This window comes from Colossoma macropomum, unplaced genomic scaffold, assembly GCF_904425465.1.
Source record: "Colossoma macropomum unplaced genomic scaffold, Colossoma_macropomum, whole genome shotgun sequence".
Classification (NCBI taxonomy): domain Eukaryota; kingdom Metazoa; phylum Chordata; class Actinopteri; order Characiformes; family Serrasalmidae; genus Colossoma; species Colossoma macropomum.
Genome location: NW_023494804.1, coordinates 13,820,818 through 13,836,155, shown reverse-complemented (window position 1 = coordinate 13,836,155; position 15,338 = coordinate 13,820,818). Strand labels below are relative to the sequence as shown.

The following is a 15,338-nucleotide window of genomic DNA, read 5'->3' as shown; positions in this document are numbered from 1 at the left end:
TGAGTAAGAAAAAACATTTGCAGAATTTGAAAATAAGCAATATTATCACATACTAACAAAAAAATACCTGCTTATTCATCAAGTACCTACATTTTAATAGATTTCTTTTTAAAAGTTGAATCGATTAATTATGACAGCTCTAGCATGCACGTGAGTGAGGATGGGCATGTCTGTGAGCTCTCCATGCATCTCTGTGAAGCAGGCTATGATGTTGTCACCAGCTGCAGTCCACCCACAACCCCCCCTTCACTTTTGTCTACTCCCTAAAGCCTCTCTGGCTTGAGATACAGCACAAAAACACACATACATACAGACATACACACACACACACACACACACACAAACGTTGCCCCCTAGGACACCCCCCCTCCTCCCAGGCCACTGTTACCCAGAGAGAGAGCGACAGAAGAGAGGAGGAGAGAGAGAGTGGAAACACGAGACCACAGCCAGCGCTTACTCAGCCCACAAAGAGAGTCAGAGAGAGATAGAGAGCATGAGGAAGAAGTGAGGTAGAAAGAGCAAGAGAGTGTTTGGACGCAGAGGCGGATTAAGGGCAAGCAGCGAGAGTATGCCCAGAGTGGAGGAGTAGGAACCAGCAAAACGGAAAAGGTGGAGAGAGAGCATCAGGACGCGTGTAACCATGAGCATTGTCATGAAACCCCGTTCACGCTCCACCAGCTCTCTTAGGAATACAGAGGGCATCTGGTAAAGTTTCCTCTCTCTTCCATTCCTCTCTCCCTTTTTTTTCCCCTTAAACAGTAAATTTCCCTTAATTTCCCCTTAAATTCAGGATTTCTATATAATTCAGTTGATGAGATGTAAACAAAGTCAGAGTGGTTTGATGCTAAATGGTGGATTGTAGAGAAACTTACTCAGATTTCTGCCAAACCTGCAGGTCTTCTAAGTGTTTATATGTAATGTTAATAATGGTAACATTGTGCTATATTAAAAAAGAAAGTTTTCTTTGGGGACTTCTTTGCCTTGCAGCACCTGAATATACAGTCGTATACAATTTTTGAACACTTGTAGTCAAGTTAACATATTTTGTCAATTTTGTAAGTGACATGGGGATCTTTATTCAAATATGAGTACAAAATTAGAGTTGAGCCTATCGGAAAGACATAAAATATAAAATGTGCCATATGTTTTATTGTACTTTCAGCAAATAAACCATAACTGTGCATTAAATTATGCAGAAATGTGTTCTCTTTAGAGGATGTGAACCTATTTTCTTACTAGGAAGTAAGACAACTAGTTACATTTACATTTAATTTACATTCTGTATCAACAGCTTTGAGTCTGCTCTTCTGACTTTGGTTTAGATGTCAAGAAATGACAAAAATGTGGCAAAAATGTAACTACAAGCAATTCAGATCATAATAAAGCACAGTGTTCTACTCACAACCACAAATACAGTATCTATTGAAAGTTTAAATAATGGCAATAACTGCTGCTTCTGAGGGGTAACTGGGGTAACGCTTTACCGTCTCTTCTGTCAGCAAACAGAGACTAAATGAATGTAAGCAGCAACTGCTACTCTCTTATAAGCTGTATGGCTGTAATGCCTATTGTGATGAACAAAGACGTTCAATTAACCCCTTGCAGTCTGCAAGCTTGAAATTCAATTTTTGATTTTAGGACTTATTAATCATGTAACTAATGAAACTAATTAGTAATTTATGTAGCTATAAGAGTAATTGAAGTCTGGGCCAACATATCAGTTCCTGAGGATTTAAAGAGCAGCACCAACAACCTTCCATTCTCAACTCTCCTTCATGCCGCTAGGCTAATGGTGACTGATCATCATAATTTAATCATCGATGGGTCAGCTGCAGAATTGCAGTGTCTAAAAGACCATAACAATAGCTAGGCTAGCAAGGATTGATCTAGCGTCTAGCACAGTGGCTGACAGCGACAGCTGTGCTAGTGGCCAAACCAGGATCATCTGTTCACACATCCAAAACGAATAACTTTAGCTCACTAAAAATGTGACAATGGGGTCAGAAGTGATATTGTAATGAGAACACATCTGGGGACAGCTTGTTATTGGATTGTGGCACTAACAAGGGTACGACCCTCTAAAATTCTCATCCAGATTCCTCTAGAACTGCTCTTTTAATGTCTGGAATGCAATTGATAGCATGAGGAAAACAAGCTAGCTGGCAAAAAGAACTGTTTTCCCTTGCAAAAGGTAATGTTTATGTTTATCTGCAAGCTTAATTGAAGTTTTTTGGGGGAGTTTTCAGCCATACTAACTTATGTGACATCCACCACTAACGACAAGCTTGTTGTCTGTTTGACAGTGTTGACGATCGCACCAAAGCTGCCAACTTTGAGCTCCACCTTTACAAGGTGTTGGAATTGCTTTTGTTCCCAACCTAATAAGTCTATGTTCTCATCCACATTTAGCCCCAAATTTCTCATGGGTGTTCTCGTTGTGAGATCATCTGGGCTTGAAACTAGCACTAGTTAAGTTATAAATAACACTAGCTACGTTAGCAGTATAGTGTAATAGCAGTATGATCTAGCTAGGTAGCTGGTTAAGCTAGCTAGCTACAATCATGATCTAGAAGAACTAAACTAGAATCCAACCAACATTAGCAAGCTAATTTTACCTAATGAAAATATGATGGCTAAAACAATGACAGTGGCATACTTACATCACTGAGTGTGACGTAAAACCTCCAACTTCTTTAAAGATCAACGCTGAAAACTTTTGTCTGCAGTTATAAATGATAAAAACAGTGTGATAAAATACCAGCTAATGATTTTAGCTAGCAACCCAGCGAGATAATATTTCCATGCTATTAGTGACAAAGCTAAGGTTAGTGTTTAGTGTAATGTTTTAAGATAGCTAAGTTAATGCTAATGCTATTCTTTTGTTACATGTTTGTGTAATTTCATTAGTGTTGCTTGTTAAGGGGTTAATGAGGACAGTCTGAAGTAAGCTATCGAGCTGGAGGACTTGTGCCGGCTGGTCTGTTATTGGCTGCTTTGCTGCCCCACAAACGCTTGCTTATGAGGAGCTTATTCCGAAACAGATGCTGCTGCATGCTTCAGCACCCTCTCATTCTCACATGTGTTTGCTGCTCATGGCCTCGACCCGGAGCAGCCATGTGCGTGAGGAGCCGTGCAGGCGCGTAATGTCAAATTAGAACGCGTCATGACCGTTCCGTTCGGCTCCCCAGACGCTCTTTCTCTTTCTCTCTTGTCTTGCCATGCAGTGATCTATCTGGGGACGACCTCTGCCAAAAATGGGCCAAGGGCGCCCCTCTCGCTCTCTTCCTCTGGCTCCCTCTGGCTCCCCTCCTGCCTCTCCCTTTCTGTCTCTTCCTCTCCACACGTCTTCGGCGCCTTTATAAATAAACCCTTTTGTCATCCGTGTGCCAGTAGCTGAGGGCCTGGGCCACCCGCAGGGCAATTAGAACGGCCCCTGCAGAGCCAGAGGCCCCTACAGTGCGTCAGCCTCGCACCTCTAACCCCAGATGGGCTCTCTGCTGGGCGGTACCTGCCCGGACGCCTCCAAACTTAGCCTGCTCCTTCGTGCTGGAGAGGCACGGTGGGTCTTGTGAGGAGTTCACATGACAGGCCTTTTGATGGAGGTCACGTGTGACATTAAGCCCTGGGCATGACGTCTGATGAGGCAGATCAGATGTGTCAGTTCTCGCCTGTCAGACGAAGGAATCTTTGTGTGTTAGTGTGTGTGTATGTGTATGTGAGTGCTTGTTTTTATATATTTTAAAGAAAAAATGTCTTGATTTACTAGGAAAGCCAGGTGAAAAACAGAGTATACATGATTACATGGTTTTGGGTTAGGTTTAGGGTTTTATATATATATATATATATATATATATATATATATATACACATCAGTTGGGAGCCCTCAAGGCCTTCTAGGGTTAGGGAAGGCCTAATAAGTTCTGCAAAATAATAAAATACATGTTTGGAATTTTTAGTTCATCATGTTGTATAATGCATATAAACTCTGCATGTATTGTGGTAATACCTTATTTCATTGTTAAGTTTTGGTTGTAAACAAAAGGGTTAAATTCTTGAAACACCTAACGGAAAATTGTCCAATCAATTTTTTTTTTTTTTACCGTAGTATCTAAGTAGATACAGCTAAGTGAGCTCTCCAATTAATTAGAACTTCAGCAGCTGAACTGGAGACCTAAATGTGAAATGCTGTGAGAATGGTAAACCAAAAAAGGGGGTTGTGAAATATTTTAACACCAAAAAAGGGTTGCCGTACGCTTACATCATAAGCTGCACTGGCTATAAAACAATGCCGCATTTCCGCTGTTTACATTCTCTCCTCTGTCTAGCTGCCCTGCAGGACGTATCATGATACATTATGGCAAAGAGTATTGAGTAAAGCTCAGGTGTCCACATGCAGTCAGGGTTTTGCATCCTTATGCAAAATGTTGACCGTTGACCAAGTGCCCTTGCACATACAGTATAGCCTAGAAGTGGCTGGGATTTTTATTGATTGTTCTAGAGTGGTCATTATTTATTGATTACTTATAAAAATTAATCGATTAAAGTCAATGAGTCAATAGTTAGTAATTTCCTTATTTTGATGATGCATTGTGTAATTTTACTATTGATCTCTTTTTTACAGCTTTTTTTCGGTGTGGTATTACTAATCTGAATTCAGAACCATCTGTACCCACATGTAAAATACATGTAAAAGTAGGTGGGGTAGGCTGGAGGTGTAGTGGTGACATGACTTCCCACATGATGCTAGGGATAGCAGTATATGCAAAGAACTGTAGGAACAGTGAGGAGCTTCAAGCTCTGATTTCGCTTTTACTCGGCCTTTGATTTTTTGTAAATAGTCCCTGACGACTGGCTAGATAGTGTTTTAAAAATGATAGTTGTCTCAAGTGATGAGGTGTGACAATTGCATCTGACCAGTCAGTGGTCTGCACCTTTTCTAGTTCTAGCCATGCGTCCAAGTTCAATACCCCCCAGCAAAAAGGGTAACCATATTCAGCGCAGGTATTCAGGTATGGTACAGTTCACTTAGCAGAATATGTGATCAAGGATTTGTGCAGTGCTGTATGGGCAAACCTATTTATGTGCATTCGTTTTAATTAAGTTTTTAAAAATATTCCTGGTTTATCTTTTCCAGTAAAGTATTTCACAATCTTATAAAAGCTCTGCATAGTTTGTTATTGTACAGTTAAATTCAGTTTTACTATTTGGCTATTTCAAAGCTCTGATAACTTAATTAACCTTAGATTGCATGACTAGTAATGTAATGGGTAGTGACATGCCTAGATAATATAAGGAAATAAACAGATATAGACAGCCTGGCAAATCTATATGCAAGTTTGAGTAGCAGCTTATTTGACCTCATCTGCACTTTTTTGGCAAACACAGTAGATGAACAGCACACGTTGATGGTCCAAGTACCTGCAAAATAACAGATTGTATTTGTCCACAAGCACAATTTTAACACTCAGTATTGAACATGTCTCTCATTTGTTACATGTCTTCAGACAACCATGAATTACTCTCTCACTGCGTTTAAATTCATTCGTGTGTCTGGCCCTACACTCTTTTCTTTTCTTTTCTACAGTGAGCTGGCTATTTCCAGCAGCATCCAAGCTGTGCGTTAAGAATGATGGCGTCGAACGTGGCGCCATTTGGAGCTAGACAGAGACTGATGGCTCGGTTCTTGGCTGACCTACGGAGTGAGGAGTTTGAAGGGAAAGCTGCTTGGCTTGTAACTCTATAGCTGAGCATTTGTGCCTAAGTCTCCACAAGGGAGTGTCTCAATAAAGAGCAATTCAACACATCCCAGGCCTGCACATAAAAGGGCCTGGCACTTTATAGCCACCAGCAGGATTTTGGCCAGAGCTTGCCTTTGTCTCCAGCTTGATAAAGTCAAGCTGAGTGGCATTCAGCTACAGAGTGTGGTATTAGGTAGGGGATTTGGAACTTGGAAAAGTTCACACGATTGTGCGGTGCACAAACATTAATTTTTAGGACCTGTTCTGATGTCGATTTCTTTATGGCCGAATCAGCTTAAGGCTGAGTCCGTTTTTCGGTCATGTTTTTTAGCCAGAGTGATATTTGCACTTAATTATTCAAGAATTGTATAGTGATCTACAACCTTCTACCACACATAGAGATGAAGAAAGCCACAGTCACTTGTCATTTGATGCCATTTTTAGCTTAAAATGACATGTGAAGCTTGTAACAGACGTACAAAGAACATATTCTTTTTTTACATTCAGTTTTGCCGTGATTCTTGGAAAGGACTGAATTTAATGCCTGTTTCTCATTATTACTGAACCATAGCCATTTAGCAGTCCTACAACCATAGCCATTTAGCAGTTTAACACCCACTACCTTGCATAGCTACTCTATAACAAAATGGCAAGAGGCAGTTTTGGGGAAATGGGGCTTAGTCTGTCTAGGCTGGTTTGAGTATAGTTGAATGAATGGCTCTTTTCCTCCCTGTTTTCCTTGATTTTATCTGATCTCAAGCTCAAGCTCAGCTTTTATCTGATCTAAAGCTCATCAACTCGAGATCTACATGGATCTACATGACTATAATATCAAAGATCAGGACAAAATCGATGAAAGCAAACACAGCTCTAGGTAACCAGCACATACAAAGCACCATAGTGAGAATGCAGATTAAAATCAAGCTTAAGCTCATTTATACTCTAATCGTATAGAATTAATGGAATAAAACCTTCAGTATAATTTAGTGGATTTATTACACTTGGAATCAGCTAACTAACCATTCACAAATGCCTCATAGGCACCAGAATTTAACTGGTGCACCATTTAAGATGGAACAGAAAATTGGAATGAGAAGCTGGCAAAAAAGAAACACACACAAGCCACAGCTTTGTGGTGAGCTATGCAGTTCAGGCTATGACACCACTACCAATCAACAAACTTCTTTCTTCTTTACTTCTCAAAACGCATTGTTTTCCAGCTAGAAAGCAGGTGATGTTAGTTATGCTGTGACTGGGCTAGCAACAGTAGCTGAGCTGTCAGACACCAGATAGCAAGACGATAGTGGGTTGCTGTTGGCCTGCTAATGGCAACATTGGCGACCCACTGGCTTTTTGCACAGTGTTTTCCAGATAGACCGCTGATGGTTAAGCAGAGTATTGAACAAAATGCCACTTTTAATTGCTTTTTTTCTGCTCACAGTCTAATTTACTTTTTTTCCTTCGTTTTCTTTAGTTATTCTTTATAAATTAGTTAAATAAATAATTTTAACAGCAATATCATAAGTAAAGCTGGTTGTCCAGTACAGTGTCAGCAACAGCAACAACATTTTCAATAAAATCATTTCATAATAGGTCTAGTGTTTTTTTTGTCCCCTCTGTAGTTTGTAATATTTGTCATAGTTTAGGTTCCAAATTAGTAGACTACATGCCTTTAAAATCTGTTTGATGAGATTAAAAACTAGCTCGACTTTATACATGGGACAGTAATCTGTGTGGTCTGAGAGTGAACCAGCAGTGGCATGCAGTCAGTGGGGTGCTGATCTTATCAAGCCGGTGGACCGATATATGCTTGCTCTCTGAGACGATTAGCATGTATTTATGTGTTTTTCTTAAAGGCCTTAGATTGACTGCCTGTTCACTGTAAACTTTATTTGTAAAGCCATGCATAATCTAATATGAATTGTTGTGGAGGTTAATATCATACAATACAGCAATAGTGTCATTAGTTTCCTAACTAGCTAGACAAGCAGTGTTTAAAGCTACCTACAGTGGAATATACCAGTGACTTAGTGAAGCGTACCAAAACCAAGTGAAATACACCAGTGACTGAGAGAAATACACCAGTAACTGAGTTAGGACTGTATGAATTGCCTTCGGTTAGATATACCAGTAGCTGAGTGAATAACGTTAAGAGTGAAAAACAGCAGTAAGTGACACAAATCTGCAGTGGGCGAGTTAAATACGGCAGCAACTGAGTGAAGTCTACCAGTGTCTGAGGGAAATGAACATTTGTAAACTGTACATGGGCTTCGAGTGACTTAACAATTCTGAACGACTTAAAAGAACAGCACTTAAGCCTCACTCCAGCTAGGTGTGAATGGAAAAGAAGGTAACATTAGCATTAACATTATTACTCCTCTCGTTGTTTGGGAGTTTGCAATGGCATTGTTTTGGAATTGGTTAAGAAACCCTACCTTTTCATTTGATTCAATTTTAAGCATGCCAGGCCTGGAAAAATGTAATAATACGGCAGTCTCTTTAAACTCTCACAATGTATGTGAGTATTTGCGGCATGTAAACAAAGAACGAACCCTATCAATATGGTGGAACAATTCATAAGCCAAAGGTCCATTCCCAAGCCCAAAAACTTGTATGTTTGAAAAGATCAAGCAGATGAGATGGAGCACAGGAATGCTATGTAGCTGTAAGTAGCGCTCCACTTATAGTTTTTAACAGAAGTGCTCAGGAAGTCTGTAGTGACACATTTGACACAGACCAGACTATGCAGTTAGAATTGTTGTCTAAGAGGAGTTCACCATTTAAAAAGCACATTTTGAATGCAGGGAGTTTTTAACTTCAAGGCTTCACTAAACTTGGCTGCAGTCCATACCTTAAATAGCAGTAAGAGAAAAATGCCTCTCTGGATTATAAAATTTGCGTCAAGGTATACCTCGGTCTGTCACTAAGCGGACTGCTGTTAGCCTTTTTAGGTGAGGAATCTGTGAGCAGATGTGTTTTCTGTGATGAGAGATTGCAACTTGTCAGCGTCTGAACACTCGAGAGCACCTTGTACATCTTTCTTGGCTCACATGTTCTTCTGGAAAATATCCTAAGTCAGAAGGTTAGGATGGTTTACGTGTGTGTGTGTGTGTGTGGTGTGTGTGTGTGTGTGTGTTAAGGTCTTTGCAGAGACCAACTGTCAGCAGGTTAATACACCATTTCATGTTGTGGGGCCCCCATAAAGAACAATGCTTTGTTACAAAAAAAGTTATTTTTTTTATCAAGTAAAAGAGTCAGTAAATTGCTTTGGGTTATATATGTGTGTGTGTGTGTGTGTGTGTGTGTGTATGTGTGTGTGTGTGTGTCTGGGTGGGTCAAAATACCCTTGTCTATTTTCTTTTTCAGAGTTTGAAAGTTTGATTTTCTTTCAAAGATGCAAGTTTTAGGTGCTGTTAATCTGATAGTGACAGTTTGGTGGTTTACCAGGTTTTGCATGGTTGTTAGGTGTCCCATTATCTCATTTTTTGAACTTAGTTTTGGAAATTCCTTTCTTTTAATGTTTTCCCTATGCAAGTGGATAATTTTATTTCTAACCTCCTCCAAAATATCTCAGTTAGCCATTTTAGATGCACATGTGAAAGAAGATTGGGGGTAGCTAAGATGTATTTTGGTAGTTGCTTGTGTGAATGTATCATTCACACAATGTATTTTGGGGATCATAGTGTCAGTGAGATCTTTGTGAACAGCTTTTGTGTTTCAGCTGCAACTCTTTGTTTTTTTAACGCTTGAAGGATGCAAAGTTAAAGTGGCAGTAGAGTGCACAAAAATAAAGAGTGGACAAGAGGACTGTAGTTTTTTTTTTCCCAGAGTTTTTCAGGTCTTATCTCATACTAAAGATAGTGTTGTAATTCTCATAGTTCTGCTTTTCTGTTTGAAAATTCTTCAGCCTCTTGTTCTCAAACCAAACAGCGATCTCTAATTGTTGCACTGGGGATTTGTCCATTTTTAGTTTTGCCACAAAGCGATGGGGGAAATTCTTCCTTGAGTTAGATCTCTGACCAGTGATATCACAAAGGCTTTGTCCATGCAGTAGATTTCCATAGATTTAGCTTCCAGGTAGTGTCATAAGGGATTGGAGTATAATGGATAAAATGTGGTCATGCTTTAGGTCTCTTGAGGATTTGAAGTCATCAAGAAGAGAAGCCCAGTTTTCTGGTCATCTTATTTTGACAGTGCTATGGGCATTAGTAGCTTTAGGCTAAGATTTAACCAAGGCAATCTCCTGTATTATTAACCTGGCCTTGCTTATTCTGGTTTACAGTGCTGACCTCAGATCAGTTCAGTTTAGTACATTTATTATAATATTAAAGTGTTTCATTTTGGAGATTTTGACCCTTTACGAAAAGCTATCCATTGGCTTCATTGGCTTATCGTTCGAATAAAAGTGAGCAGCTAATGACTACTGAATGATACATTATTCGCCATCTTGTCGTATTAACATTTTGTATTGTTTTATATAAAATATTAGCTTATACAGTGTGGATTTAAATATTATATACTGTTTACCCAAATGCATTTTTATTCAGTATTTCAAATAGGTCTGTCACAGTCATGAAATTTTAGCTGATGATTAATTGCCATGTAAGTAATTGCAATTAACAATTTAATTGTCTTTTTTCTATTACAAACCTTTGAACAGTATTTCAAAACTTTTGAATGGTGGTGAATTAAAACTTGCAACCATTTCAATTCTGATAAATTCTTAAGAAGTCATAACATCACCTGGGGTGGAATTTCAACTGATAGTAATAAATCCATGGAACTATCGTCTGATTCACTGGCCAACCATTGTGTCGGTCAAGCCCTATTTTCAAAGCCTCGGGTGTTTCTCCTCCTGTCTACTCAACCGATTGCATCAGTCTCTAATTGGCCATATCTTTCTCTCTGTTTTTCTCTATGCAGCTTCGACGTGGACAATGGCACGTCGTCAGGAAGGAGCCCCCTGGACCCCATGACGAGCCCGGGCTCAGGCCTCATCCTCCAGGCCAACTTCGTCCACAGCCAGAGGAGGGAATCCTTCCTCTACCGCTCCGACAGTGACTATGATCTGTCGCCCAAATCCATGTCCCGCAACTCCTCCATCGCCAGCGACATGTGAGTACCATGCGGCGAAAGAGAGGCAAACTCAGTTTCCCATGAGCCTCTGCTGCAGACTCCTGTTAGACCGTGTCTCCTAAAGGGACTGTTTATCCTCTCCCTCATCTCATTTAGCACAACAACTAGGTATTTCCTGTATGCTTAAATACTTCTTCCTGTGGACTAATATGCACTCTTAGTTTGTAGTCTTTGCGCCCATAAATCATTCATGCCTATTTCATAATCCATGTACAGATAACAATCACCACTGTAGGAATTTAAGTAGAAACAGAAACTGGAATTAAGTGAGATTACAATCATTAAAAGTAGTCTTGGGATGCTCTCTGAATTCTGTTTATCATGTATTTGTTCATATCCACCAGAAAAGTTATAACAACCAGAAATAACTACCAGGTTTACTAACAGAAGCTCAAAACTATCCCAGTAGTTTAACATCAAACTGAGTTTTGAGTTTAAACCTTAAATAAGGCAAGTGAAAGTACTCAAACATTAGTGTCTCTTTCCTCCGTGCAGTTTAGTATTTAGTGTATTGTTCAGGTTAGTATTTTGGGTAATACTTTACTTGAATAAAATATTTAAAAAGTGGCATTTTGTAAATATCAGGAATTATAAGCTATAGGCCAATATTTAAAGATCAAGTATCAGTACTGAAAGGAAAAATTGTATCAGTGCATTCCTGTTTTTCATGATTAATCATGAAATCTCCATCCTTTTTCACAGATATTAAGTTACCAAGAGACAACATTTTTGACAGAACTCAATATTTAAGTTTTCTAAAGAACATGTCTTTCAGAATGTGTGTTTTTGGATGGTTCATCTCTGGTTTCTCATGATGTGTGTGCATTTAGATTAGTGTCCTAACATTGTTTTTGAAGTAAAGTAGGCAGTTAGGGGTAAGTTTTCTAGTTTTCCATTGCTCATTTGGACCCAAATTATTGATTGATAAGTTATAGCTGAAATTAATATGGCAAAGTTTCATAATACATTAACCAATTAAATTATTTAAAAAAATGAAAGAGGTGTCCTAAGGCTACTTTTGAGCATTCTCGCTTACCAAAAACAGATTTCATTTTAAGTACTGCAGACTGCAAAATAAAGTCACCCTTGAGAAAAGTCTCATAAAAGTTATCTGAGGCCATTACTTTAAAAATCCTACTTGCTTTAATGTTTCAAATAGTTTCCCATGGAAAGAAAACTTGACTTTTATTCTCGCCTTTGACCTCTGAGCAAAGATTGCTCATCTGGTTTTTCGATTTTAATAAAGCAGTGGAAAAAAGAAAATCAACCAAATCGAGCCCTGCTGATACAATGAAGAAGAGTGATGGGTTGAATTTACTTGATTTAGATGTGTACATCTATTACACTGACACAGATTTGTGTTGCAGTTTACTTACTTTTGGAGACAGTTGTGTTGATGTAATATATCTTATGATACACATTTAAACCATGCAGATTCAGTGCATAAATTTTAGTGGACTGCAGCGCAGAGTAATTATAATGTAGAGGCTGAAATGAATGGGGCTTTATAGAGGCACGCTGTAGCTGTGTAGCGCTGACATACAGCTATAGCTTGGAGGGACTGTTCCATTAGAATGATTCATGCCATTCTGCACTGTGTGTGTGTGTGTGTGTGTTCTCTTGTAAGGACATGAGTAAGCTGGTGTCTGCCCCCTAGCCCAAAGAACCATACATGAACTGTCACATGACTCTCTCTGTGTTTACGTCCTTCTGTGTTGTGCTCACAAACACACTCACACTCTCACACACACCCGCACACGACGACACACACGAGAAGGTGGGCCTTTCACTCGTTTTTTTTTTTTATAGCACATCCTTAGGGGCTTTTCTCTCTGTCTATATACTGTCAGAGACGTCACAGACAAATGACCCGCTGTGTTCTCTACTACTGAAGGGGTCTTAAGGACAACCACTTCATTGACATGTTTTCATTTTTCTTGCAAAAACACCCTTAGCAAATATTCACCTTAGCAGACAAGAAGTCACTAATGATACTTTGTCTGTTGGTTGCGTTTAAGGTCGCTCTTGTCACATGTGGGGGCATGTACATGATCCACCTTCTGACAAGAAACTAAAAATATGTACAATAGATGTATTACTGTTTTTTAATACTATTTTCCAATTTACGTGACTGAATTCTCATTATTGCAACACAATAACTGTCCTCCATTGATTTGGAGGAGTGCATCTCTCTCAAGTTACCAAATAAAATGTGAGTATTTTGAGCTGATGTGTGCTATTTTGAATGAAATTTAAGACGGCTTGTATAGGGTAGGTATCCTATATGTTAACAGCGAGGGTTTTTTCTTTATTTTTTTCCCGCAACAAGGTCGGCCCTTCTCGTGTTTGCTCGTCGTTTCCGTTTACCAGTCCAGCTGTGCCTCTCCCATGCTGACAGTAAGCCAATGAATCTGTAGCGGTTTGTTGACCTCGTCCTTAAAAAAGGAAAAGCAAAATTGACAATGCACAAGCAAACGGATCTGCAAAGTATGTTCAAGCTATACAAAGTGTCTGTCACCTGTATGTGTGTGTGTGTATGTGTGTGTCTGACTGAATTGTGTCCTTATCGATAGGAATAACCACCTGCAGAGGCCGGGCCTGGTCTCTCGGCGCTCTGAGCCTGTTATTAGTGGAAAGTAAGTCGCTGGCGCTGGCTCGCTCTCCCAGCAGCAAAGGAATGCTCTGCTTGATCTGCATCGGCTTGCTTCACTTCTTAGACATTGAGCATCATGGTCTCTCACATGCATCGAGAATCCCTTCCTCCCCCCTCTCACCTTTTTAATGCACAGAATGGCTACTGAATCAGCCTGGCCCATTCACGCTAGCCTGAAACTGTCTCAAAGTGTTCCTGCCATTGCGGAGTGTGGTAACACTCGAAGCTTCTGGGCATTAAAACCTTCGTGTTTTGGACTGGAATGGGGCAGGTCATGAGGGAAATCGCATGGAGGAGACAGTTTGTGTGAGCGTGCGATCAAGCCTGGAATTCTCGCTCATAGCATGAAAGTTTGTGCGTTTTTCGATCTGTGTTTGTTCACGTGTGTGCGTGTATGCGTCACTATTCATCTTTGCATTGACCTCGCATTGCATGTGACACCCCCGGCTGTAGTGGTAGAGAAATCCACAAATCCCCCATTGACTCCCAATCCACCATGACTGTTCCTGATTGGTTAACATTGGATACTATGGATGTGCACGAGTAGTCGAGTACTCGGTTAATTGTTGAAGACACCAGTATTCACACTGAACTCATTACATTTCATCATGGGAAGATGGAGGAAATATGCAGACCAAAAATAGGCCCTTTTTACATTTTCAAGTTTTTGTCTGCTGGCAGTACTCATCGCCAGGTTAAGCCACTCCCGCTAAAACAACAATAATAACAGCAAAGCTTTTGCAGCTTTCCCAAGTGTTTGAGCTAGAGGCAAAAACAACCTTAACTCAGTTCTGATGACTTCTCAGCTGGCAACGAGCCAAGGAAAAATATGGGTTTGTGCAACTTGGAGGGATGAATAAATAAACTTTGTGTCAGAATTTCACCGCTGCTGACTAACATTACACTGAAGGCAGTTCATGCTTTAAAGTCCTTGCTGTTCCCAGCCGCTTTCAGTGGGACAGATTTCATGTCTCCTTTCAAAAGCTTTCGGCATTTGAGAGAGCAAGTGCTCGGTGTTATGCACATGTTTGTTCACTGCAGCCAGTGTTTGTCGGGAACATCTACAACGGTGCTACTCACCTTGATTACGAGGCTCACCCCCTGCCAGTGTTTGTGCGTGTTTACTTGCCAACTGGTTTCTTGTTAGCAAGCTGTTTTAACATCTCCAGATAATTTAACTAATCTAGCTTTTTGGTTATAGTTATTTTCACATGTCCATTGTTTTATATAGGCGTTAGCTGACGTTATCATACTTCAATAGTTGTCAAGGAATTCTTCCACAAAGAATTTATATCCTTTCTTTCGGTCCAGACTCCCTTGTTTTGTGTTTGGTGTTCTCTAACCACTCTGGACACATGTGGATACCTTTCAGTGGTGAGCTGAAGTGATAAAAACAGCAGTAGTTCTGAGGGTATTAATTGTCCGTAATGCTATAGCAGAACTTATTTAATCCGTCATTTACATATTTCCGTTCCTTGGGAAAAGGACCCATTTAGAGAAAAATGAATGTTTTGCTAGCATTTGTGAGAAACTATATTATGTTATGTTATATTCTGTACTCTGAAATGCAAGTGCCTTTACTGGAGTGCAGTGTCAAGGATGCATTGTTAAGAACATGGCAGAGAAGGCATAGATAGCGTGGCTTTTATCGCTAAATAGTCTAGACCGTTAGCTAGGTCTGGAAACAGTTAAAGTACATTTCTCAGACTAACATATTAGCACATCATTCACTGAAGAAGATGAAGAATACGTAAAAGATGAGGAGTCTCCATCAGCATCCACTGTTATCAGTTAGTTGTAGTTTTAGGTCA

General features: G+C 39.8%; 1 protein-coding gene across 8 annotated transcripts in view; it reads left to right on the top strand.

The window, feature by feature from the left end:
* Positions 1–15,338, top strand: part of LOC118824256 (cAMP-specific 3',5'-cyclic phosphodiesterase 4D-like) — a 268,709-nt gene that overhangs the window by 213,976 nt on the left and 39,395 nt on the right. For 4 of the 8 annotated variants that reach the window (XM_036594261.1, XM_036594264.1, XM_036594265.1 and 1 more), the window contains 2 exons: positions 10,662–10,853; positions 13,448–13,510. In XM_036594261.1, the coding sequence (XP_036450154.1) occupies positions 10,662–10,853; positions 13,448–13,510 (255 nt within the window). Of the gene's footprint in view, positions 1–406; positions 706–10,661; positions 10,854–13,447; positions 13,511–15,338 lie in introns of those variants that run through there. The other 4 variants (XM_036594267.1, XM_036594262.1, XM_036594266.1 and 1 more) reach the window with 3 other exon arrangements.